General features: G+C 44.2%; 1 protein-coding gene across 3 annotated transcripts in view; it reads left to right on the top strand.

Moving 5' to 3' along the window:
* LOC306650724 (uncharacterized protein) overlaps positions 1 to 27,109 on the top strand; it is a 135,370-nt gene extending 108,261 nt beyond the window's left edge. The window contains exons 4-7 of one of the 3 annotated variants that reach the window (XR_013760990.1): positions 9,199 to 9,391; positions 11,547 to 11,637; positions 12,122 to 12,299; positions 26,268 to 27,109. Coding sequence is in view for 1 of the 3 variants with exons in the window: in XM_079122980.1 (XP_078979106.1) it covers positions 6,935 to 6,958; positions 11,547 to 11,637; positions 12,122 to 12,131 (125 nt within the window). In the remaining 2 variants the exon portion in view is untranslated. Of the gene's footprint in view, positions 1 to 6,934; positions 6,959 to 9,198; positions 9,392 to 11,546; positions 11,638 to 12,121; positions 12,300 to 12,739; positions 14,745 to 26,267 lie in introns of those variants that run through there. The other 2 variants (XR_013760991.1, XM_079122980.1) reach the window with 2 other exon arrangements.
* Positions 27,110 to 27,635: the final 526 nt, after the last annotated feature.

Below are 27,635 nucleotides of genomic sequence, written 5' to 3'. Positions count from 1 at the left end.
GAGAAAGATGTTCAATGTATAGAAAAATCACTGTAATATCTTAACGTTCCTAAGAGCATAACAAAAGGAGACTCCGACCTGACTCCGCCCTCCCCCCACCCCCACCCTCACCCCCGTCTCCTACACGTGGAAGTGCAGCTCTTCCTGTTTGACCCCACGTCACAGGCTCCAGCTCTGGATCCCCAACCTCAGCAAACACATATTATCCTCTTTAAAGGATTCTCTGAATCACCTTTTCAGGAGGTACCAAGTTAGAGGGCAACCCTGCCCCTGCCCCTCGGTAGCCTTCTGGAAAAATCTTCTTCACAGACCCTCCTTCCTGCTCTCTTGATGCCTTTATAATCAAAATTGTTCAGGGTATTTGAGAATTTTAGAGCACATCTCTGGTAATGTCTGCCTCTGTGGGTCTGTCCGCATTCATTTTGGAATATGATACCTCTTGTATTGGTATAAAACTGCACTAGGAAGGTCCCACTTTAATATCGTATTGTGTAGGCAAATAATAAATCCATCCGTAATAATGACTTATGACATTCACACAGTACTTGGATCTTGTAAAGAGAATTCAAATCTATTGCCTTTCTTCATTTCCACAGCGATCCTCCAGGGTAGATGTTGTTGTTCTCATGTTACCAGTGAGAGTATTAAGACTTGTAAAGGGGAGGTTTCCTGCCCTGCCTCAGGTCACACGGGTACCATCTGAGGACACAGGGATCCCAGGCCAGGTGTTCTGACTCCAGATTTATTCTCCCTCTAACCCCCATGCAGGGAAGTCCAGGCCAGAATAAATCGCAGCCAAGGGAGAAGATGCTTGCAAATTTCAGCCCGCTGTTCTGAGAAGCCAGCTTTGAAACGCGGGCTTGGTTGGAGGGCACATCCTCTCCTTCCCAAGGTCCTGATTGGGAGTTAGGTTATTTCGCCTCTCTGGACCTTGAATGATACTATCTGCTTCTTGTGCTTCTTATGAAAAATCAAATGAAATCACCATGTGCATTGGCTCACGCCAGGCTTTTAAAAAATACTGGTTTCCTTCCCCTTTGGAATGAAGTCCACTAGCCCCGGCGAGGTGGTGCACACCTGTACCCAGGGACTCAGGAGGCTGAGGTAGGAGGATCGCAAGTTCCAGACCTGCATGGGCGACTTAGCGAGACCCTGTCTCAAAATAAAAAATAAAGAGAGGGGGGTGTGTCTCAGTGGCAGAGTGCTTGCCTAGCATGCAGGAGGCCCTGGTTTCGTTCCCAGCACCACCAAAAAAAGAAAGTCATCAGGCCTAAGGAAAAGGAGAGAGGGAGGGACAATAAGCACAACAAAAGAGGAAAAAGAGGGCTCTGAGTGACCGATATGGATCGTGGTGGCAGGTAGGGAAGAGTGAGAGGACAAAATATGCGCCCTTAGTCTGTCATCCCAGCGCTGGGGAGGCTGAGCAGGTGGATGGCGAGTTCAAAGCCAGCCTTTGAACTCAGCGAGGCGCTCAGCAACTCAGTGAGACCCTGTCTCCAAATAAAATATAAAAAAGGGCTGGGGATGTGGCTCAGTGGTTAAGCACCCCTGAGTTCAATCCCTGGTACCAAAAAAAAAAAAAAAAAAAGGACCCTCATCAAGTCAGGACAGAATTTATTCCATTTATTTCTCCATAACACAGACTGGTCAGTACAGGATTTGGGAATAAATAATTTAATCTGAACTGCAAAACCAGGCTAGACTTCAAGTTCTAGTACCTAGTAGCCCCCTGTCTAGAGCTCCCTAGTGGATGCCTGATAACCCAGACTGTACTGAACCCTGTATATACTGTTTTTTCCTATGCATACATATATGATAAAGCTTAATTTATAAATCAGGCACCGTAAGGGATTAACAACAATAATAAAATAGAATTATATCAATATACTACAATACAAGTTATGTGAATGTAGTCTTTCTCAAAATATCTCATTAGGGCTAGGCAAGGTGGCTCACACCCATAATCCCAGCGGCTCAGGAGGCTGAGGCAGCAGGATTGAGAATTCAAAGCCAGCCTCAGTAATTTAGTGAGGCCCTGAGCAACTCAGCAAGACCCTCTCTCTAAATAAAATATAAAAAAGGGCTGGGGATGTGGCTTGGTGGTTAAGTGCCCCTGAGAAAGAAGAAAGAAAGAGAGAGAGAAAGAAAGAAAGAAAGAAACAAACCAAGCAAGCAAGCAAGCAAGCTTGAAGTATGCTGTGGCAAGGGTGTACGTGACCTGTTTTCCCTCGCATATTGAGTTCCACAGACCTTCAACTTTTTCTTTTCTCTTTTTTTTTTTTTTTTTTTTTTTTTGCAGTACTGGGGATCGAACCCAGGGCCTTATGCTTGCGAGGCAAGCACTCTACCAGCTGAGCTATCTCCCCAGCTCCAACTTTTTCAATGTACAGCCTTAAAGTTGGCGTGGGGAAACCCAAAGCATTAACGAACAATCGGTGATGTTTCTTATACTTAGTATTACTGAAATTATCCGTTTTCTTTTCTCTTTTTTGATTTTTTCTCTTTAATGGTAAATGTTTTTTTTTTAACTGGGAATGATTTTTTTTTTTTTAACAAGGTTTAGATTTCTTGGATGATCACTTTGTTCCAGACATTGTGCTTGGGGCTCTATAAATATCATTTATTTTAATCTTTATGGCACCTTCAGCACATACTGTCTGTTGCCTACCTAACATCCATTTCGGCCTCTTCCTTGACCCCTTTAGATGCTTGGGGCGAGAGGGCAACCTCTCCTCCTCCTCCTGGGCCCAAGGGCGGTGTGGTGGCTGCGTGGGGGTGGGGGTAGGGTGTCAGTCACAGCATACCAACGATCCTCTCCAAGGAATTCTCTCCACTGATCCTTCTTCCTAACATGGCTCTGGTTTTTTTCAGCGTGACAATGTTCTCAGGTAAAGTCATCACCTTTCCAGACCTCTTTGTTTGGGGATGCCCCTGACAATCATGGCCAATGACAAATAAGCAAAGTTGCTGTTTGGATCACTCAGGAAAATTTTTTCAGGGGGTCCAACTCAGTTACTTTGTCTCTGCCCTTTTCCTTTTGCCGTTCCTTCTGGAATACAGATGTGAGGCCCAGAGGTGAAGCAGCCACCTGAGAAACATAGATGGAAGAGCTAAGTGTGACCTCACCAAGAGCAGGAAGGATACAGGGTACCCAGGGCGGCGTGGAGATGTTGGCTCACCTTGGGCTGCTTTTCCCTGCACTTCTTAATTGTGGGAGAAAAGTGACCTTCCATGGTTAAGCTTCTCATCTATACAGCTGAATACACGCTGATTGATATGGTTGAATGCTGAAGTGCACCTTTTCAAAAATTGTGAAATTGAGCCAGGTGCGGTGGCGCATGCCTGAAATCCCAGCGGCTCAGGGACTGAGGCAGGAGGATCGCGAGTTCAAAGCCAGCCTCAGCAAATTAGTGAGACCCTGTCTCTAAATAAAATATTAGAAAGGGCTGGGGATATGGCTTAGTGGTTAAGTATCCCTGGTTTCAATCCCCAGTACCACCCCCCTCAAAAAAAATTGTAAAATTTATCATGCACAGAATGATTGAAACTCGTATATGCTTGAGAAATGCAATCAAAGAAATTCCCCCGTCCATCTCCTCTTGGATCCTGCTCCCAAAAGACTACCATTCTGACTTGCTGTGGCAATATTTTTCCAATGCATACATATACGATATGCATTGATTTTTTCCTATGCATACATATATGATAAAGCTTAATTTATAAATCAGGCACCGTAAGGGATTAACAACAATAATAAAATAGAATTATATCAATATACTACAATACAAGTTATGTGAATGTAGTCTCTCTCAAAATATCTCATTAGAGCTAGGCAAGGTGGCTCACACCTATAATCCCAGCGGCTCAGGAGGCTGAGGCAGCAGGATTGAGAATTCAAAGCCAGCCTCAGTAATTTAGTGAGGCCCTGAGCAACTCGGCGAGACCCTCTCTCTAAATTGTTGTCCTTCTCTTAAAAATGACAGTTTCTTATTCTTATTTGTTGTGAAGTAATGGTTCCTTCCAACAAATTTCATTATAGTTGACAGTAAACTGGTCTAAAACCCTACAGGGGGCAAAGAGACAGGAAGAGGAAACAAGAAGAAATTTTTAGAAGCTGGAAAGCAGATGGAAAAGTACTTAGTGACCCAGCAGACCACAAGGGGCTGAATCTTGTTTTCAAAGGGGGTCAGGGAGACCAAGAAGCCAGGTAATTTTTGTTGGAAAACTCCAGAAAAGTCTGGAACTTGAAGGCAACTAAAGCTGTAAACGTGGGGTGTGGATGGCGTTAGAAATAAGAAAGTAGGCCAGTCAGTTGGGATATGGTCACCAACCACACCAATTATTTGAGACCAAAGGAATTTGGAGGAGGCGGGTACTGGGGATTGAACCCAGGGATGCTTAGCTGAGCAACAGCCACAGCTCTTTTTATTTTTTATTTAAAGTCAGGGTCTCACTGGCTTTGAACTCATGATCCTCCTGCCTCAGCCTCCTGAGCCACTGGGATGACAGGCGTACACCACCACTAAAAAGACTGAAAAATTTTAATGTAAAGAATTAAATTGGTTGGGCTGGGGTTGTGGCTCAGTGGTAAAATGTTGCCTAGCACGTGTGAGGCACTGGGTTCAATTCTCAGCACGGCATATAAATAAATAAAATAAAGGTCCAGTGACAACTAAAAAAAGATTAAAAAAAAATTGGTATGAGACAGAAGCCACACTGGTTATGTGAGACCAAAGGAATTTAACATAAAGAATGAAATGAGTGAGACAAAAGCCACATCCATTATTTGAACAGAAGGAATTTCATATAAAGAATTTTTTTTTTATTAAAAATCATAAATTTACATAGGGCAATGTTGTTTGATTCATTCTGTTATTTTTTTTTCCCTTTGATATTGTTAACCAGACATAAAGTCAACTAGGTAACTGAAAGGGTAAGAAGAGAACTCTTAGGGTATCATGGAAGGAGTAATGCCCAAGGCTGGGTGGGGAACAAAGGAAAGAAGTTGGAATTATTAAAACCTGGGAGCTGGAAGAAGGGACTCCAAAGGGCGGGAACCCCAGAGTCTCAAGGAGGGGCGCTGCTCTACTGGTGCCCAAGTCTCCAGAGTCTCTGGGGTGGCATGTCATGAGGCCGGTTGCATAACTATCGGAGAAACTGCAAAACTGCCTCCCACTGCAGGCAGGAACTTCTGCAGGGCAAAGAGGCCCTGCCGGAAGCTGCTCTCAGGAGCCGGAAGCCAACAGGAAGTAGCACGTCCCTCCATCTTTGCCTGGTCTCGCAGTTTCTCTCTATTGCCCTCTATAGGTAGAGCCCAACCAGGAACAGCTAAGCCAATCACAGGTTTGCAGAGTGCCTCAGTGTCACCAAGTATGGAAAGGTGGGGTTGGAGCTGGGAGGCCATAGCCGACTCACTGACAGTGCTGGTTTTAGAAGCAAGTTTCAAAACAGATCCCCGGGGCTGGGGAGACAGCTCAGCTGGTAGAGTGCTCGCCTCGGAAGCACAAGGCCCTGAGTTCGATTCCCCAGTACCACAAATAAATAAATAAATAAGTAAAACCCAAACAGATCTCCAAACTCAGCAAGGCAACCGCTGCCCCTCAGTGCTGTTCTCTGGAGGGCAGGGGGTCTCTGGACTGGGCAGAGGGGACAGTAAGCACAGTTGAGGGTAGGGTCCTCTACTGAAAATAGGCTTACTGGCCTTCAGGACCTCAGCCCTCGTCTTCCAAATGACCTCCACTGAAAGAACTTTCCAGAAGGGCTCTTCTCTGAGAGCGTGACATCCCAAGGCAAATGATCTCAATATTCTGATATGAGTTTAATGGTCTAACTGGATTGTGTGAGATCTAGACTCAATTGTCCCCACCCAATTCTCTTCCAATCACATTTCTAAATTATAATCTTAAACATGAGCAGAGAGCCTCGGACTCCCAGGAGACCTTCAGGAGACCTTCTGAAGTGCAAGACAGAGGCCAAAATGCTGAGAATAAAAGAACCTGACAAACAGACTGTGCTGAGAGATTTCATCTCCGATGTTTAATATTTTCTGAGAAATAAGACGAGATATTGCAACCGAATAAAAAGAAAACGCTTAGAGAATAAGAAAGGGTCCTTAGAAATTAAAAATAGGATAGCAGAAATGAAAAACTCAATGGGAAGATTGGAAACTCAAGTTGAGGAAATTGCCCATGATATGGAGCAAAAAGAGAGAGATGGAAAACAGGCGATAAAAGATAATAAAATCGGTGGTTCAGTCGAGAAGTTCAATATATGAACAAGAGGAGTTCCAGAGTGAGAACACATGACAAATGAAAGCTATGAACCATCAAAAAAATCATTCAAGAACAGTCCGCAGACTTGAAAGATACCTGTTTCCAGATTGAAAGGACTAATCAAGTGGACCACAGAAAGGCGAAGTTGAAAACAACAAATAATAGGCAAATAATCATGAAATTTTGACACACAGAGAACAAAGAAAAGATCCGATGAGCCAGGTGCGGTGGCCCATGCCTGTAATCCCAGAGGCTCAGGAGGATCGCAAGTTCAAAGCCAGCCTCAGCTACTTAGCGAGGCCCAAAGCAACTCAGCAAGACTCTGTATCTAAATAAAATATTAAAAAGGGCTGGGGATGTGGCTCAGTAATTAAGCACCCTTGGGTTCAGTTTCTGGTACCAAAAACAAATACATACATACATACACACAGAAAAGAAAAGATTCTATGAACTGCAGGAAGAAAATTAGTTACATCTGGCTGGGGCCAATCTCAGGAACCTTTGTTGGAGACCCCGTCCTACCACCCAAGTATTTGGACAATAATTATATGCAACTCTAATAACTAGCTATCATTTATTAAGCACCAAAGACTTTACACATGTCATCTCATTTCATTTTATGACCATCCAATAAATCAGATAATCCTCTCTCGCTTTTACAGATGGAGAAATTGGAGCTGGAGGAGGTACGTGACGTGAATAAGTTCCCATAGCTAATAAGAGTTAATAACAACAGCCAACATATATTTAATGCCTGCCATGTACTAGATTCCATGCTGTAAGACGCTGTTGGTTGCCTACCCAATAGCCATCTCATCTTTCATCTGCTAGCAGCATCCTAATTTTGTTTACATATCCGTTCCTCAAGAAAAGGAATTAACTCATCCCTAAATCTTTCATTATCATCCAATTCTTCCTTCCTTTCTTTAATTTTTGTGCCCCCCACCTTGACAGTCCAAGCCAATCGGGGTGTCTACTCCCCTTTTTCAGCGTTTGGGTTAACAATAGGCTGGCAACTCAGCTCTTGCCAAAGATATGGGAAGGGAAAGTTTCTCTTACTCTTAAAAAAAAGTACAAAAGAAAGAAATTATCTTCATCTTCTGCTGTATATTGTGGTCTCTGGGTGCAATGTCTAGACCTATGGCAGCCATCTTATGACCATGAGAGGAAATAGCATGGGAAATTCTACAAAGCTGAAGTTGGAAGAGCATACAGACAGCCAAAACCTTAGGGTTGTGATGAACTAACCAATCCTAAAACTTCCCTACTTTTGGACTTCTTATGTGAGATAATAATTTTTCCTCATTGTTTCAGAAAAAAAATTCAGTGGCTGGGGAGGCTGAGGAAGGAGGATCACGAGTCCAAAGCCAGCCTCAGCAACTTAGCGAGGCTCTGAGCAACTTGGCAAGACACTGTCTCAAAAGAAAACAGAAAAAGGAGCCAGGGAGGTTGCTTAGTGGTCAGTGCCTCTAAATGCAATCCTTGGTATCCCCCCCCCCCCCAAATTATATAGTATCATGTGTTTGGGTCTGGTCTTTAACAGCAACAATTGAAACCTAAAAGACAATGGAACAATGCTTTGAAGATGCCAAGGAAAATGAATTTCATCCTAGAATCCTATACCTGCAAAACAACCAATTAATGAGGACAGATTAAAGACATTTTCAGATATGCAAATCTCACAATATTTACCTCCTGTGCGTCCAATCCTTAGAAGCTACCGGAGCTGCTCAAGGGGAAAGAACCAAGAAAGAGAAAGACGTGGGAACAAGGAAACAGATGTTGTGACAGTGAAAGAGACTTTGAGGCAGCTAGTAAGCTCCCGTAGAGAGTGACTAATGGAGATAGCTCCAGGGTTCTTCAAGAAGATGAAATCAATGGGATATGTGTTTGAACATATTGAAAGGCGAATTAGATCTGGGTGTGGCAGTGCACGGCTGTGATCCCAGTGGCTCAGGAGGCTGAGGCAGGAGGATCACAAGTTTGAGGCCAGCCTCAGCAGCTTAGAGAGGGCCAAAGCAACTTAGTGAGACTCTGTCTCTAAAATAAAAAATAAAAAGGGCTGGGGATGTGGCTCAGTGGTTAAGTATCCCTGAGTTCTGTCCCCAGTACCAAAAAACAAACAAAAAAAAAAAAAAAAAAAAAAAGGAGAAAGGACAATTAGGATTGGTGGTGTGCCTCAAAGGTGGAGTAAGGTCCTAGGTTCAATCCCCGGCATAGAAAGGGGGTGGGGGCAACAAGAAGAAAAGAAAGGAAGAATTGGATGAGTTAATTGTAAGTACATAGGAAACTGCATTAGTGCGAAAATCAGACAACTTTTTAACTCCAGGAAAAAGAAAAAGTTGAGGGCTGGGAATGGGGCTTGGTGGCAGAGCCCTTGCCTGGCACTGGGTTCCATCCTCAGCACCAACGAAAATAAATAAATAAAATAAAGTTTAAAAAAAGAAAAAAATGGAGCAAGCCAGAAAAGATAATCAGGGGTTACTGTGTAGTTCAGCCATGGATGACGTTTACGTGAGCCTAATAATGTAAAGGTGGAACGCTGGTTTAGCTAAAATTATAAGGTACTATATGGGAGGCTTGGTGAGTGACGTCTGTGTGTGGGGAGCCAGGAGGGGGACACTGGCGAAAGAACCCGGATCTTCATTTTCCATATCGAGACACTGATAGATAATGCCTGTCGTGTGCAAAGCCACAGGTATCGCTCTGAACGTGTCATTCAGTGATAAGAAGGGCAATGCCACAAGGATCAGCTAAGCCCATGGTGGCTTTGGGGACTGGAGAACAAGAGGATGACTTCCGCAGGACTGTCCTTCTTGACCTCGTGGAACGCTTGGACTCTAGAGGAGTCTGAATAATTGGGGTAAAAACAAAAGCAAATTTCAAACACGAGAAACCAAACATGAAAAAAAAAAATGTCCTACAGAAAACGATCCAGTTATTAACTGCAAGGAAAAGAAGCGTTACTCAAGAAAGGAGAGCATGCTGCATGTACTCCGCTGTGACGCGCGTCACACAAGGTGCGGCTGCGTGGACCTCGCCTTGCAGATCCACCCACCCTTCTCCACCTGCTCTGTGGTGGGAGGCCAGATCCAGGGATCCCACCTTCCGGCTTCCAGGTGGGCGTGCCCCCGGGAGCCCCAGCTGCAGATCAGAGGGATGGGAGGGAGGCAGGGGATGGGTTATGAGCTCTGCGTTCCCTGGCTCTGTTCCTGGCGGGGACATCCAAGGCTGGCCTCAAGCCTTAACCAGTGATTACAGCTGCCATCTGGCAGATCTGTCCCCAGGTTCTTTGAGGCCTAGGAGTGGTAATGGAGTCCCCACAATTTTTCCAGCCGTATCTCTAGGGGTTTCCCTATACGCTACCCACTTTTATAAATAGTCCTTTATTCCATTGTTCTCAAATTACCCAATTTGAGCACGCCATCTGTTTCTCGCTAGGACCCTGAATGATCCACAGAGCCATGATCATATAAACAATGAATGCTGTTAACCAAGCGTTCATACTATCTTGGAGGTGAGGAGCGGAAATCCATGCCTATTTGAAGGTGTACAGACGAGAGTCAAATTCTTATTTTCCCCAAGAAGTAAAGAGATATCTAAAAACAAACCCCTTAAGAAATAGCAGTATAGAAACATGCAAGTAAATCCCAGAAAAAACAGCAAAAAGATTTGGGGAGGTGAAGATCTTTCTTATTTACTATTTGGATAACTGAGGAATACCTTCTTAAGCTTTTTTTTTTCAGACTGTGATTCCAGACTCATTAGTGGGCTTTGAAATCAGTGTAATGGGTATCAGTCAATTCTTTGCCTATGTCGTGGGGATACTGGGAAATGAACCCAGAGGTACTCTACCACTCAGTTACATCCTCAGCCCCCTTTTACAAAATTTTAATTTGACCACCAGGTGTGGGGGTTCACACTGGTAATCCCAGCAGCTCAGGAGGCTGAGGCAGGAGGATCTCAGGTTGAAAGCCAGCCTCAGCAACTTAGCGAGGCCCTAAACAACTCAGTGAGACCCTGTCTCTAAATAAAATAGAAAAAGGTCTGGGGATGTGGCTCAGTGGTTAAGCACCCTTGGGTTCAATCCCTGGTAGAAGAAAAACAATTTTACTTTAAGATAGGGTCTCACTAAATTGCTGAGACTGGCCTCCAACTTGAGATCCTTCTGCCTCAGCCTCCCTAATTGCTGGGATTACAGACATGTACCACTGTGCCCATCAGCCAATTCTTTAATTAATCAGAACAGAGTAGAAATTAAAAACATGCATCACAGGGCTGGGGTTGTGGCTCAGTGGTAGAGCGCTTGCCTAGCATATGTGAGACCCTGGGTTCGGTTCTCAGAACTGCATATAAATAAAATGAAAGATCCATTGAAAACTAAAGAAAAAAAATTTTTTTAAATCCATCACCAATAAGGAGAATAAATGTGGTTTTATTAAGCTTCTGTTCAGTTTTCTATCTGTTCATGTGTATGTAATGTAGAATGTGTTTCTTATTGGGGATTAGGCTCAAAAGAGCTTGAAAGTCTAAAAGAATGGTAGCTGAAGACAGGGCAGAGAAGGAAATTTCCTACCCAAACGAGGTTAAAGGGTCATGTTATTCTCCGAGGATGCAGTTAAATTTCAAATGACTGACAGGAGTAATAATTCTCTGCACTGATGCGAGGGCCTTCCAGGTTAATAGTTCCACACGCAGTTCTTATTATATCCACCCTGTGCATTATAATGTTCTTGGCTCCGCAGCTAATAATAAAATAAATCCAGAGCATCTCTGTTGAAATGATATATTGCTTTATCATGAAAGCCACTATATACAAAGAAATATAATTGTTGAGGACGAGGCTAGCAGACATTACAATAAGACTAGCAAGCAAGAATAGAAATTACATTCAACTCAGCAGGAAATGGGACGGAAAGCCAGGCCTATTTGCAATTCACTGGTACTTAAACCACCAGCCAGGTGATTCAGGATGGAAGTTAACAGAATTCCTGGAATCTAAGAAACAAATACAAAAGCATCGCCTAGGAAGAGACCTCAGCTCTTTTTGCATTAGAGAGGTGGAAAATAAGGTTCAGACTAATGCAGTCAATTGAAAAAGTGGACTTTGTGTTCAAACCAGGAAAGAAGTGAGTTGAAATGAAGTCTTTACAGTACCGTATTTATCATAAATGGTCGTAACTCAAATTGTGCAATGCAATATCATTTGCGTGATTATATAAATACAGACATTGAGACAAAATGAAGAACCGCAATTTTTCTTCCAACTTGTAGAAAATCAAGAAGAGGCGACACTGCAAGACCAAGAATTCCATGCATCAGAATGTCCACTTGTTCGAGTTCTTCCAACTGCTGAAAACAAGAGGCAAGTGCGAAGTTTGTTGTTTTTGTTTTGGTACTAGGAATTGAACCCAGCGGTACTTAACCACTGAGCCACATCCCCAGACCTTTTTCTATTTTATTTAGAGACAGGTTCTCACTGAGTTGCTTAGGGCCTCACTAAGTTGCTGAGGCTGGCTTTCAACCTGAGATCCTCCTGCCTCAGCCTCCAGAGCCACATGTACCACTTGTGCCCAGCAAGTGCAAAGTTTTTGATCACGAAGATGAATACTGATGAATGCTTTCTGGATATATTGTTGGCTAGCTGTGAACGGATCATCAATAGAATGTCAGCGCTTATGCCAATATTTGATCTGGCAGTGCATACAGGTCAGCGTGACGGTGGGAAATTGAAGGGGAATCAGGGATGTCCACGGATCCTGGTCTCAGGAAAACGTCACCACGCCACCTGAGATAACGATGTAGCAAGGAGCAGGTGACATCAAGGCAATCATGTCCTCTTTGTTCAGAGTGTGGTAATGAACCAGAAGTGCTGAAGTGAAGGCCGCCTTGCCACCCGCCATGCTGTCACGTCAAGCAGTCTATAGTGAAGATTCGCGTGGTTCACCTCTGAGCCAGGCATCACGGAGAGCCAAGGGAAGGAGGGAATGGGGCTCTTCTGTGGTCTTCAAACTCATCTCAATCGCAGTAGGTATTCATGAAGCGGCACTTGATGGCATCTGATAAAGAGATAAGTTGTGTGGGTTGAAAATAAGCTTGGGGGCTGGGTTGAGGCTCAGCGGTAGAGCTTGCGCTTAGCATGCGGGAGGCCCTGGGTTCGATCCTCAGCACCACATAAGTATAAAATAAAGGTATTGTGTCCACCTACAACCATAAAAGAAGTTTAAAAAAAAAAAAAAGAAAGAAAGAAAATAAGCTTAGCCAAAGGGATCAGTATCCCCGATGCCATCCTAGGTTTTGGAGAAGTTATGCCACCATTTTCTACAGTGCATTTGGCTGGTAAGTGACCATAAGGGCCAACGTGCACTTTTTTTTTTTTTTGGTACCAGGGATCAAACTCAGCAGAGCTTAACCACCGAGCCACATCACATCCCTAACCCATTTTTAAATTTTTTATTTTGAGACAGGGTCTTGCTACATTGCTTAGGGCCTTGCTAAGTTGTCGAGACTGGCCTCCAACTTGTGATCCTCCTGCCTCAGCCTCCGGATCCACTGAGATTACACGCATGTGCCACTGTGCCCAGCACAAAATGCACTTTTGAGCTCACTGCTGAAACCCACTAACTTTAAGAGCTGATTGATTAACTCCAGTTCTCAAACTCCCCAATGCCTATCTGCTGTCACTTGACCCCTGATAAGCTCTAGAAGACTGGCCTCCAAGAAGTGGGATGAGGATAACCAAGTCCCAGGGACTGCCCGCCAAGGCTGTCTTCTGCCCGAAACCATCATGCAGAACCATAGAGCAGGGATGTCAGGCAGGTTTTTGGTTACAAGGTCCATTCTGCTTGGTTATACAAACAGGAGCATCCTAGGAGAGTAGGGGGGCTCACATAATCTCTGTGACAATGAGAGAATCAGGCTTGTAAGCCTGGATTATGCATCAGACTGCTCTGATGAGACCTCACTTCTGGGCTGGGATGGATACATTAATTAGCATGATTGTGATGATCATGTCACAACAATACATATGCCAAAACATCACATTGCACACCCTAAGTAAATATAATTTTTGCTTGTTAATTATACCTCAATAAAACTGGAAGGAGAAACAATTTATAAAACTAGGACAAAGATACCTTAAGAACCTTTGGGTACCCACTTTTCACATTTTGATCATGGATACCATACGACTTTCATGAGTTTCTATTAGTAAGATGGTGATCCCACTACTATGAATGACATATTTTTTTTTTTTGCTTTAATGCAAATATAGAACTAAATTAAGAATGAGTCATTTGCCCATTTTCCAGCGTAATACATGGTTTTAGTTCGAAAAAGAAAGAAGGAATCCTTGAAAGGTACAGATACAAACCTCAATTTGGTCTCATATGTGGCAGTTTCTTTAGACACTGGCTTTCCGCTGGCTCAGCCTCGCTTAACTGCAAACTAGCATCAAGAGCCTGTATCAGGAGGCTGGGTTTGAATCCTGTTTTGCCTTGCTAATGGTTTGACCTGGGCAAGTTCTGTAGCTCTCTGTGCTTCCGTTTTCTCATCTAAAATGGAAATAATAATGATATTTATCTCGTAGAGTTGCTGTAAGGCTAAAATGAGATAATGTGCACAAAGACTGTCTGGAGGAAAATAAGCACTTGTATTTTTCATTGATGTCATGAAATACTCAAGGCAGGCTCCTTATGAAGAAAAAGGGGGTTATTTAGCTCGCAGTGTTGGAGGTTCAAGAGCATGTGCTGGCATTGGCTCGGCTCTGGTGCGGGCCCTGTTGGCTGTATCACATCATGGAAGATGGTATTGGCAGGAGCGCATGTAGCTGCCAGGGATTACATTGCCAAACAGGAAGGCAGAGACCGGGTGGGGTCAGGCTCAGACTTTTATAACAATCCTTTCACAAGAATTGACCATGGTCCCATGAGAAATCTCTTGTCCCTTTTGAAGGCTCACCCCTGATTGACCCCATCTCTTAAAGATTCCATTAGCTCCACATTGCCACATTGGCTATTAAGCTCCCAATGTATGAAACTTTGAGAGGGACAAAGAGCATTCCAAACATAGTAGCCCTATTGTTGCTTTTGTAATCATTGTGATATACTTTCCATGATATTTTATCTAATCCTTTTTATGCAAATATGTTATAGGAGAACCAAACCATCTTAAAGGGACCTTTCATATTTAAATATGAAATGAGTTGACCAGCGGCTAGTTACAGAAACAGAAATCTAAATGCTAAATTTGTTAAGTTGAAAGGAAAATAAAAACCCCAAAGTTATAGTACCAAGGAGACCTCAAGGGTTGGGGATGTAGTTCAGTGGTAGAGCGCTTGCCTAACATGCGCAATGCCCTGGGTCCAAAACTCAGTACCACACACACACACACACACAAAGTCGGTCTTAAATTAAGTGATATTGCTGTCAATTGTATGTCATGACAATGATTCAAATACTAAGGCAAAAAGTATTCTTCATATAAAAGGCTTTTTGAGACCTCAAGATGTAGAACCTATCTTCCAGGCTTAAAATAACTTCTTTCATAATTCTTAAAACATATGCACTTTCATGCAAGACAGCAGGGGGCAGCTTTAATAGCGCCATTTATCAGCTAAGTCGTAAGTCATTCCAAATATCTTGGGCTGCACCTTTTCCCCTTATCAGGCCAAGTCAACAAGCAAATGTACAAGTCATGTTTCTGTTTATATATTCTCAATAGTACTTATTTGTTTAATAAAGCTCACTGGTAATTGCCAACCAGGTTCCCTTATACAAAGTGCAAGACAATGAAATTTTATCATAATCGTGAGTCACAAAAGCCCTTTTAAGCAAATTAATGGTCTCTGATGGAAATAAACAAGGAGTGCCAACAAAACATCAATTAGTCATTTCACTAATAGTCCCTCCGTCTTAACGCTCAGTCCTTTATCCTGCTATATTGTCACAGTTTTTATGATTCATACAAGATCTTTTATTTGACATTATTTTGTTGATTGGTGACATATTGTGACCCAAGTTTAAAACTGAAACATAGCCTAAAGTTCATCAAATTTTGATTAGCATAATTAACATGACACATAAAACATATTGCTACTATTTCTATTCTCTAGCATTTAGAAAAGTAGCTTAGTAAATTGACAGAGTATATGTGGAGAGTCTACTTAAAATATACTTGTGTCTTTATTATGTTCTCTTAAAATAAGCTTTATAAAATTATTATTATTATTATTTGGTACCAGGGACTAAACCCAGGGGTGTTCAACCACTGAGCAACATCCCCAGTCCTTTTTATTTTGAGACAGGGTCTTGCTAAGTTGCTTAGGGCTTTGCTAAATTGCTGAGGCTGGCTTTGAACTCACAATCCTCCTGCCTCAGTCTCCCTAGTAGCTGGGATTACAGGCATGCACTACTGTGCCCAGTTTAAAATCTCATTTTTTAGTGAACTCAGGCTTGCAAATGGAAAGCGGTAGGGTCCCTTTAAAATCAGGTAACCTGCCAAGCGGGGACTTCCCAACTACTAGGGAGGCTGAGGCAGCAGGGCCACTTGAGTTTGAGGCCAGCCTCAAACAGAGAGAGATCCCTACCTATAAATAAATAAATAAACAAATAAATAAATCAGCAGCAGATATGTCTTAGTTTTAGTGCAGGGAATTTAGAAAAGCAAAGTTGAGCTTTTTTAAGCTAGTATTTTTTAGGTAGATATTTGGAAGGATTTTTCTCTAGGATAAAAAGGGGGAAAAAAGACTTTGATGCCTGGTAAAAGTAAGAAATGTCTCAGTGGTGAGTTTTGCCTCTGTTAAAGATGAACTGCGACTTCACATGCACATTTTTGTCAAGCCTGGAGAGTTAGTAATGAACAACCTTTATATCTCGGTGATTATTTCTCATTTAGATGTTTATATTCTTTTAATTGTCCTTAGACTTTCTGTGGTCTTCATTTATGCCTTAGGTTGGATTCCTTCAGAAGCTGACTGTGAGACCAGGGTTCAAGTGCAAGTAGTTTGTTTGGGAGGTGGAAAAAGTGCCATTAGGGAAGGAAGTCAGGAAGTAAGTCCTAGAACGGAAGCCACTGTAGGGTGGTCATCCAGCAAGGTACTGTGGACGCTGCTGCCTGGTCCCACTGGGGAACACTGGGAAGTGGTGCCGACTCTGATCCTCTGAGTCATCTCACCGGAGGAGAGAGGGGGTCCCAGTCTTGGGTGGGGGCTTGCTTCTGTGCTTCTGGGGTTGTCAAATCCCCTGCACTTGCAGCCTGCCATGTCCTCCGGCAGATACTAGCAGTTGGTGCACACTGAAGCAGTAGAACACCTGCTTCAGGTCACCTCGGAGAATTAAATTAAGAAATTAATTAATGCATATAAAGAATTTAGACTAATGCCTGGGACAGAGTAAGAAGTCGAGTCGTTCTGATAACATTTGCTTTCTTTCTTTTTTTTTTTTTTTTTAATTTTTTGTATGCAGGGATTGAACCCAGCGGTGCTTAACCCCTGAGCCACTGAGCCACATCCCCAGCCCTTTTTAGTTTTTATTTTGAGAGAGAGTCTCGGTGAGTTGCTTAGGGCCTCACTAAATTGCTGAGGCTGGCCCTGAACTTGTGATCCTCCTGCCTCAGCCTCCTGAGTCGCTGGGATTACAGGTGTGTGCACCACTGCGCCCGGCAGTCCTCCTCCTCCTCCTCCCCCTCCCCCTCCTCCTCCTCCCCCTCCTCCCCCTCCTCCCCCTCCTCCCCCTCCTCCCCCTCCCCCTCCTCCTCCTCCCCCTCCCCCTCCTCCCCCTCCCCCTCCTCCCCCTCCCCCTCCTCCCCCTCCCCCTCCTCCCCCTCCCCCTCCTCCTCCTCCTCCCCCTCCTCCTCCCCCTCCCCCTCCTCCCCCTCCTCCCCCTCCTCCTCCTCCTTCTTCCTTCTTTTTTTTTTTTTTTTTTATAATTTTGGTACTGGAGATAAAACCCAGGGGTGCTCTACCATGGAACTACATCCCCAACTCCCTTTCTAAAAACTTTTTGTGTGCCTTGCTGGGGATTGAACCCAGAGCCTTGTGCTTGGGAAGCAAGCGCTCTACCAACTGAGCTACACCCCCAGCCCCTGGCCTGCTCCTTAATGAACCTATCATAAAGCATCCTTTCTTGTTGTTCAAGGACTTTTCTTTCTCTGCCTGCGCTTTGGATGCTGGTGTTTCTCTTTACTTCCTGCTCTACGCCCTCTTCCAGGGCCATCTTATTATCTCGTCCAATGGCCACTCTTCTCCCTAGTGTTCCTATCCAGACCAGGCCACCACCCAGTGTTCTGGACTCCACCTGAGAGCACTACCGCAGGCCACGAAGCTCTTCAGACTCCCCCTGCCCTCTCAGAACTCCTGCCAAAGGAACTCTGTCCCACTCCCATCCATGGTTCCATGGACAAAGCCCACTCCTTCCTCCTCACAGACCACGGCCCTCCGTTGGCTTAAGTTCTTTCATGGCCTACATCCAGCCAAGCCCTGCAGGCAACTCTGCCCCTCTCCACCCCCAGTAGGATGGGGTGGGACCTATTCTAGGGTCAGGCCTCACAGCATCTGGAGGGCCCGTTCTGGGTCCTGAGCTCTGGGTTCTGGAGTGAGGAGGATCGGGAAGGCTGGACACACGTAGGGAAGCTTTCTCAGGAAATGTCCAGATGAAAGATGGCAAAGTTGGGCGACAGTGGCCTCTAATTCTCTTGCTCTCCTAGGTGCTTAGGAACCCTTCCATTGCAATCTTTTGTTGAAGGGGAGTTGGCCCGAGTGTCCCAGCCCCCTTGGAAAGAGACTGGAAGGGCCATGGCTTGATTGTCATAGGAAAGACTGTGAATGGGGCCTTTTGTGTTTTTCCTGGCCTGAAACAAAACAACAACAACAACAAAACTCTTTAGAAATTCACACCCTGGGCTGGGGCTGGGGCTCAGTGGTCAAGTGTTTGCCTAGCATGTGTGAGGCACTGGGTTCCATCCTCAGCACCACATATAAATAAAAAAATAAAAAATAAAGGTTAAATTCTTAAAAAAAAAAAAAAAAAAGTCATATTTTCTCCATCCTTAGGACTCTGAATGGACTGGGGGGGGGGGACACTTAAACCATCAAAACCCCAAATGAACAAACAACAGTGGGCCTGGTAGCACTGGATTACACAGGGGAGGAACGCTAGTAAAGCAAGCCTTCACACACCAGAAAGAAGGCTCCTTCAGGGAATTGACTCCCTCTCCAGAGCTCACAGGGGCAGACAAATTTTGATGCAAAAGGAGAAGAGAATGAATGATACAGACCACAGGCTCCAGGGAACTTCCCTTACTGTTCCCCTACCTGCCCTCCTGCCACGCTCTAAAAGAGCTGGTCACCCAAACTCCTCTGACCTGACCCTGCTAAACCCTATAAAACCCAGACCCTCCTGGTGGCCTGCTGCCATTTTCCCCTGAAGAATGTGCCACTCTGGTGCTGAATAAAACATGGCTGGTCCATTGAGGTCCGCCTCCATTTTGTTTTTCTCTTTGTATCCTCAGAGAACAACATATATTTAATCACAAATGGCTCCCCTCTGGCAGGGGACTCCATGTGGGTGGGTATTTTTTTTTTTAGGTGCCAGGTAATTCTCATGTAGCCTGGCCTAGACCAACATACGGGGAACACTAGCCCGGGATAAGGGGCCAACCCTCAGGACAACATTAAGAGTTCTCTAGTGTCCATCCCCTGCCCACCTCTTTGGCTTCCTTGCCTGACCCTCTCTGCCTGAAAACATCAGCCCCAGCAGGTAACCATCTGGAATGATCTTTCACCCATCCTACTGCCCAGACCATGTTACCTCGCTGATTCTTATTCACTCTTTTTCAACAGTGCTTCCATTTTAGCTCCAAGTTGGGTCAGCTACAGTTTCTCTGGAACCTGCTCGTGCCGTATACATACTTCATTGCACTTATACTGTTTTGTTTTGTTTTGTTTTTTGGTACAGGGATTGAACCCAGAGGTATTCAACCTTGAAGCCACACGCCCAGGCCTTTTATATTTTATTTAGAGACAGGGTCTCACTGAGTTGCTTAGGGCCTCGCTAAGTTGCTGAGGCTGGCTTTAAACTCCTGATCCTCCTGCCTCAGCCTCCCCAGCTTCTGGGATGACAGGCGTGTGCCACCGCGCCTGTCTTAGGCTGTGTTTTAATGATCTATTTAGGTCTGTCTCTTTCAGGAGACTGTGAGAACCTTGATAATTGAGACACTTAGTATTAATCTATGTGCCTTTAATGACTGGCACAGCGTACAGACGGAGCACAGGAAGCAAGAGAGGGAGGAAGAAAGAGGGGTGTTCGTTTGGGTCTTCAGTGAAGAAGACACAAAGAGGAAAGAAAATTTGCAAGGACTTTATTAAAGAAAACATCTATGAGAGAAAACGTGGGGGCACATGGAAAAGACGAGAAGATCAATTAGGTTCTGATGCAGGTATGTCCTGTGAAGAAGGAAAAAGAAGGACGTTTAGGTGGAAGCAGTTCCTTCTGAGAAAGGTTTGGCAAGGTCGATGGGAAGACCTTGAGCACGGATGGAGGTGCAAGGAGCTTCAGGTCTCTCAGGAATGGCCTCCCTCAGCACCTCCACTAAACTCCATCGCTGGTGGCGAGTAGGCCAGGGAAAGCCTGGCTTCAGCGATGCCGTAGTGATGGGTGGGCTGCAGCTGGGGTTAAAGGTCAAGTGCAGTTCTAACAGTTAGATATCTGAGAGGCAAATTGTCATGACCATGGAAGGAAGGAAGGGAGAGAAGGAAGAGAGAGAAAGAAGGAGGGAAGAGGAGAAGGTGCTCGGAGAGAGGGAGCGAGTAGAAACTTATTAACATACCAATACACACCATACAGGTAGTATAGAACAGTCCACAGGAAATCCGGCTTCTAGGACTCACATGCACAGAAATAACAAAAGCACACGAGTGGTCAAGGAGCCCCTGAGCTGGCATCTGACCTTCATGAATGACCAGCTGTGTGACTGTGGGCAACTTCATCCCTCCAGATACTGCTTCCCAGTCTTTGGTTGAGCATATTAATACCTGCCCCACCTTCTCCCAGGATTGGTGTCCCAACTGAAGCGTCTTAACTTCAACCCATTCACCACCCAATGTAGAAATTCAGCTTTGCGGACTCTCTAACATCACTCCAGGGTTATCCAGGATTGTCCCTTGGTTTATTAGACTTCTAGGTCTTTGTGGGGCAGACAGGGGGATCCAGCAATGTGTCCTGGTCCGGCTGGCCTCTCTTCTGCCTGACTTTCAGTAGGTGAGTGTGATGGTTTGGATATGAGGTGTTCCCCAAAAGCCCATGTGTGAGACAATGCAGGAAGGTTCAGAGGAGATATGATGGGGTTGTAAGAGCCTGAACCCAATCAGTTAATCCATGATGGGATTAACTGAGTGGTCACTGAAGGTGAGGAAGGTGTGGCTGGAGGAGGTGGGGCCTTGGGGGCGTGGTCATGGGGTGTATATTTGCATCTGGAGGGTGGAGTCTCTGCTTTCTGATCAACATGTGAGCTGCTTCCCTCCTCCACACTCTTCCACCATGATGTCCTGCCTCACCTCCAGCCCCCAGGACAGGAGCCTGCTGTCTATGGATTGAGACCTCTGAAACTGTGAGCTCAAATAAACTTTGTCCTTCCCTACAACTGTGCAGGTCGGGTCTTTTAGTCCCAGCAGCTGAAAAAGCTGACAAAAACGCTGAACTTCAGGTATGGAGCTCATTCATGAAGTCTGCTGCCAAGCGAAGCCCCTATTGGCAGCAGACTTTGGGTCAAACTGGCCCTGAGTGCAGGTGATAGAAGATTCCACTGGAGAGACAGCTGGGCAGGCAGGTGATGGGCCAGGACTCAGGTCCAACAAGGCCTTGGAGCCCCAGAGCAGTACCCCTGACAGTAGCCCTTCCCCTGAGTCCTTCACCAGGGATTTTCCAAATGATACCCATCCTTCCCTGCCCTCCAGGGTCACCGTTCATTTCCTACTATATATGATAAAAGCTGCTTATTATATACCAGGGTAGACTTGAGATAACACCCAAATCCTAGGCCTCCCTCCTCTGGTTCTTAACCAAAGGTGCATGTCAGAATCACTTTGTGATGTTATTCAACATTAGAAATTTCCAGCCTGACCCCTGACCTACTGAATCAGAAACTCCAGGGAAGGGGCCTAGGGATTTTATTTTTAAAAGGTCCCAGATGATTCTAAAGTATAAACATGCTGCAGGAAATAATCACAGCCTCTGGAGAGCTGATCTTACTAACCCAGACCTAAAATGCACCAACCAACCATTCCAGATGGGTCATGACAGTGCCCAACTCACACTTGTGATTGACTTGTACAGTTTTCTCATGTCACTCCTCAGAGTCTACATTAGGAAGTGAATTCAGAAGAGATTCTCAGATAGAAAACTTATCTGACCCCCCAAGCTCTGTCTTTCCATCTGGGTATTATAAAACTGTGCTTGATAAGCTACGAGAAACCCAACTGACTTCCTTCAAAGCATGATTTGTAATCTCATTGTTCTGATCATATCCCTATTTACAATGGCACAGTTCTCTGCTGACTTCTCAGGACCACCCAAGATGTTGGATGACAGTTTCCGAAACCAGTTAAAGCCAAGATTATTTAATTCATTTAATGCACAGTGAAACAGTCCACTAGTGCAGGCATTTTAATGGTGAATTCTTGTGAATTCCAAAACTGTCCAAGAATAGAGATTGTTGTTTGTTGACCTTTGTGTTTCCAGTCTTGTTCAGTCCTTGACACACAGTAAGTATTTAATAGATGTCTGTCAGTAAAGTTTATGCTTTGGATCTTTTTTTGTACCAGAGATTGAACCCAGGGGTGCTCAACCACTGAGCCACATCCCCAGCCATTTTTTTATATTTTATTTAGAGACAGGGTCTTGCTAAGTTGCTTAGGGCCTCACTTAATTGCTGAGGCTGACTTGGAACTCGTGATCCTCCTGCCTCAGCCTCCTGAGCTGTTGGGATTACAGGTGTGCGTCACTATGCCAGGCTATGATTTGGCTCTTAAATGGTCCCCAAAGTCCCATGTGTTAAAGGTTTGGTCCGCAGCCTGTGGTGTTACTGGAAGATGGTGGAACCTTTAGGAGGTGGGGCCTAGTGGAAGGATGTTAGGTCATTGGGGGTGTGGCCTTGAAGGAGATATTGGGAGTTGGCTCCTGTCTCTCACTTTGCTTTCTGCCTGCCATGATATGAGCAGCTTCACTATACCACTTACTTCCTGCCACAATGTTCTGCCGAACCACAGGCCCAAAGCAACAGGGCCAAGTGACATGGACTGAAACCTCTGAAACCAGGAGCCAATCCTTTTGTCTTTTAAATTCTCTGAAGTAGTTTTTTCACAGTGACAGAGAGTTGACTAACAAAATAAATGAACATTTAGGTCCTGTGACCCAATTCTATGTGCCTGCCACAATACAGCAACATGAACCACATGGCTTGTGAGCTTTGTTTGGTGTTTCTTTTGCTTCGATTTAATTGCAAAGGACTTCATGCACCTGGTAACCAGTTAAATGAGGAAGAGGGCATTTTGGAAATCCTTTACCTCCCCACTCCAATCCCACCCCTCAAGGTCACCAGTGTCAAGTTGGTTCATTATTCTTCCACACCACTTTTTATGTTCAAACAAAAATATACAAAGACATGTGTATTAGTCAGGGTTCTCTAGAGAAATAGAACCAATAGGTGTGTGGGTGTGAAGAGAAAGAGAGACAGAGAAACAAAGAAATAGTTTTGTTTTGTTTCGGTACCAGGGATTAAAATACCCAGGGGTGCTTAATTACTGAGCCACATCCCCAACCCTTTTTTATATTTTATTTAGAGACAGGATCTCCCTAAGTTGCTTAGGGCCTCGCTAAGTTGCTGAGGCCAGCTTCAAACTCGTGATCCTCCTGCTTCAGCCTCCAGAGCTGCTGGGATTACAGGTGTGGAAAAAAAAAAATTTTAAAGATTTTAGTTCTTAGAACAGTTTTAGGTTCACAATAATATTGAGCAGAAGGTATAGAGACTTCCCATATATCTCCTGACCCAACATATGCATAACTTCTCCAGTCACCAATATATTTAGAGTGGTATATTTGTTACAAGTGGTGAACCTACGTTTCACACATCATCACCACTATTTACATTGGTCCATAGTTTACATTAGGGTTTACTCTTGATATGCATTCTGTGAGTTCGAGTAAATGTATAGTGACACATGTCTGCCATGATAGTATCATACACGGAAGTTTAACTGCCCTGAAAATCCTATGTTCTGTTCATTCATTCCTTCTTTCCCAAGCCCTGGCAATCACTGCTCTTTTGACTTGTTCATTGCTGCTATGTAGAAAAGCAATCGACTTTTCTATATCAACTTTGTATCCTTCAACCTTGCTATGATCATTTATTAGTTCAAAGAGTTTCTGTGTTGATTCTTTTGAATTGTCTTTATAGATGATCATATCTTTGCTGAAAAAAGATAGCTTTATTTCTTCTTTCCCAATCTGTATGTATTTTCTTTTCTTGTCTTATTGCATTAGCTAAGACTTCACTCTGATGTTGAAAAGCAGTGGTGAGAGGATATATCCTTGCCTTGTTCCTAGTCTTAATGGGAAAGTTTTACATTTCTCACCAGAAGTGAGACTGTGGGAGCTGGCAAGTCCAAAATCTGAATTCAAGTAAGAGTTGATGTTGCAATCTTGAGTCAAAATTCCCCAGGATAGGCTGGTGAAAGTAGAAATTCAGTCAGGGTTTCTGGGTTGCGGTGTTGAGATAGTTTCCTTCCACCTCAGAGAAACTCAGACATTGCTTTTAAGACCTTCATCTGATTGGATAAATACTACCCATATCATGGAGGCTAGCCTACTTTATTCAAAATCTACTGGTATGTATTTAGTCACATCGAAAACAAAAATATTCACAGCAACATCTAGACCAATGTTTGAGCAAACAAACTGGCACGATAGTCTAGACAAATTGATAGATAAAATTAACCATCACAGTATATAAACATTTTTATAGGGATCTTTTAAGTTTGCTTTTTACATAAGTGGAATTATGTATATACTTTTCTGTACAACTTGCTTAATATTATAATATATCATATTGTTGTTAAAAATAATATCTCACGCTTAGCTCTTTTTTTTTTTTTTTTTTTCCATCAGTGCTGAGAATTGAACCCAGGGCCTTGTGCTTACAAAGCAAGCACTCTACCAACTGAGCTGTATCCCCAGCCCCACACTTAGCTCTTCAGGCCAATCCTTATAGATTTTCTATAAGGAAATTCAGGTTTCCTCATAAACTCCTAACAGAACCAGGGAAATGTATAAAGTCCCACTCCCAGTGAAGTGAGGGCTACCTTGATCAGAAATTTAGAATCTGTCTTCAGTGGCATCGGCCTTTCTTTCTTTGTCATTTTATTTTGTGATACACATCTGTAATTTGCACTATGGGCTTGAGGTGAGACAGAACATCATGGCGGAAGAGTGTGGCAGACTGCTCACGTGATGATCAGGAGGCAGGGAGACTCCACTCACCAAAAAATATACCCCAGGGACCCAGCTGCTCCAGCCATAACCTACCCCCCTTCACTTATCACTGTTGATCCCATCAGGAGATGAATTTGCTGATTGGGTTAAGGTTCTCACAACCCAATCATTTCACCTCTAAACCTTCCTGCATTGTCTCACACATGAGCTTTTGGGGGACACCTCACATCCAAACCATAACAATCATCTTGGTTTATTAAATTGCAAATTGGTTACATTTGGTTTGAAAAGGAGGAATATTCTACACCCAGTAGATCCCACTTGGCAGGCTAGGAATAAAGAGGAAGTGAGTTGGCCAGAGGGAGAGGCGCAGAGGCTAGCTGGAGCATGCAGGAGGAGTGAGCACAAGTAGGGACCCAGGTGATGTCCTCCTAAACAAAAAGAAGTATGTTCTGACTTCTGGTATCCATGGGGAGCTTGAAGGAACCAGGTCGGGTGTGTGTGATCCTGTGGGTTGGCCAGGACGGGCTGTCTGGTAGCCCACTTGGAGAGGTTGCTAGCTGTTGGGGCATGGCAGCGGAACAGGAACAGAGCTGGCAGGATGGACGCAGGCAGCTTCCTAGAGACTGGCACCCAGAGCAGGCCTGCTCTTTCAGGAATAGCACTGCCTTTTGTCAACTCTGGGGACCATCAGAGAGAAAAGAGTCCCAACCCCAAGCGGAAGAGGATCAGGTTGGCTGCCCCCATGTCCTACTAGGAATACACAAGGAGAAAGCCACCCCAACACCCAAACCTTAGAAGTGCTTTTAGCAGCAGTCCTGGGCAAGGACTATGCAGATGGTGCCCCACGTGGTTTCCTTTTGTCCCTCTAGATCCACTCCACCCTTCTCCACCGGTTCCATGCCCCTAGAGGGCATGAACTCCATCAAAGGGTTCCGATGTCCTCTGCCTTCCAGCCACCTTTGGCCAACAGTAAGAAATGGGGAACTGTGAGGAGAGAGTATTTATTTCCCCCAGCACCTCCTTAAGGGCTGGCTGGCTGTGTCTCTGGACCAAAAGCCACAGCTCCCATCAAGAGGCCCTTTTCACAGAATTTTCTCTCTCAAGTTTCCAGTAATTGCTTCCTCCTTCTGCTCCTTCTGGCCTGTGGTTTCCCTACACCCTGCTATGCCTTTGTAAATAGTCTCTTTATTAAACTCTTCTCAATTTACCCAATCTGAGGGTGCCATCTGTTTCCTTCCAGGACCTGGAATGATACAGATGGTTTGTCTGACAGGATCTATTGACGGAGAGTCCAAGTAGCCATTATTGTTCTAGGCAGAGATGGGACAGCTACAGATTACTGGAAGTTACTACAGGTACCTGGAATGAAGCCAGGTACGAGCCTTTTAGGGGTGGGACTGTGGCTTACTGGCTTTGCCAGCTCTGTGACGGGGCTGATCTTTAAGAACTGGTTCCTGTCTTTCTTCAGTTCAGGAACACTCTTTCATCTTAAAGGGATTCTCCTTCTCAGATGGTGATGTTCCTGAGAGGTTGTACTCCACATGATTTTCTGAAGGTCAAAACCATCATCCAGGCCTTAAGGGGAAGAAAGGGCCCAGGAAGAGGCAGAGATTGAGGAGATGAGGATTTGGAACATCACTGAAGGAAGACGATGGATCTAAAAGGGAAAAGGCCAAGGCCCCAGAGGCCTCCACTCATCCCGCAACTTTAAGACTGAAGTTCTTGGCCAGGAGGGGCTGCTCATCAAAAGCAAGAGCCCACGCCATCGTGCAAGAAAGCATCTACCTCTTGCCAGGTGGAAGATACAGGCCAGTTACCTACAAATTCTGTATTATAGAAACATGCTGACAGACGATTAGGTAGCTCTGGCTTTTTACCATGTTTTCAAAGCTGAAGAGCACTGTGATTATAACTATGTCCAACTATGAACTTGACAAAGACTGGAAGACTCGTGAAAATATCATATTGGGATATTGAGGTTAGAGGAAAATTCTTATGCAATTGTTAATCACATGATATTTTTCTTACGATAAATATAAAGGAAGTATGTATATGAAATTGGGCAAGATACTTTATCGGTCCCTTTTCTTTTTATATAATAAGGGGATAAATGGTCTCTTCCATTCCAGCCTATTCTAGGTTTTATAAAATGTGATTCTAAATTGTGAAAATGAGTTATATAAATGTGGAGAAAGAGAAGAGAGAAAAGGACAGAGGTTTTGATTATTTTAACATTTCTATACAACTCAGGACAGAGGATTGGTTTTGTCCCCACTGAGGACTGTCGCAACTTTAGTTGTCTGTCTAGTATGCTTTCCCATTCCTTCCTCAGTCCCTTGAAGAGCTCTTCCTTGACGTCGCGTGATGCTGACGGAAAGGTCAATGATAGTGCCCTGCCCCCTCCTTGATAATCATTTGATGGTCACATGACCAAAGCAGCATCAACCAGAACATTCTCTAAAATTGGTACATGGCTATAGATTGTTCTTTTCTTCTGGGGCTGCTAAGTCTTTCTGCCTAGTATCTGGGTGACCTTCGACATATCATTTAACTTCTTTAAGCCTCAGTTTTCTCATCTTAAATGAGGGTAATAATACCATCCCATCTCATAGGAATGTGTGAGGATTAAATAATATAATGCATGAGAAAGCTTGTTGTAAACTGTAAACCCTCTTGTAATGTCATTAACAAATTGATCATTATTACACATAAGTAAAATTATATTAATCCATCATAAGGTGTTGATTAATGACATCTTAAGACAGTAAACCTCCCAGAGAATGTATTGTTATTATTATTATTAGGTACCAGGGATTGAACCCAGGGGCACTTAACCACTGAGCCACGTCCCCAGCCCCTTTTTGTATTTTATTTAGAG

The sequence above is a fragment of the Sciurus vulgaris genome (genome assembly GCF_902686455.1).
Source record: "Sciurus vulgaris genome assembly, chromosome: X".
Taxonomy (NCBI): domain Eukaryota; kingdom Metazoa; phylum Chordata; class Mammalia; order Rodentia; family Sciuridae; genus Sciurus; species Sciurus vulgaris.
This window is presented reverse-complemented; position numbering and strand designations above follow the sequence as displayed.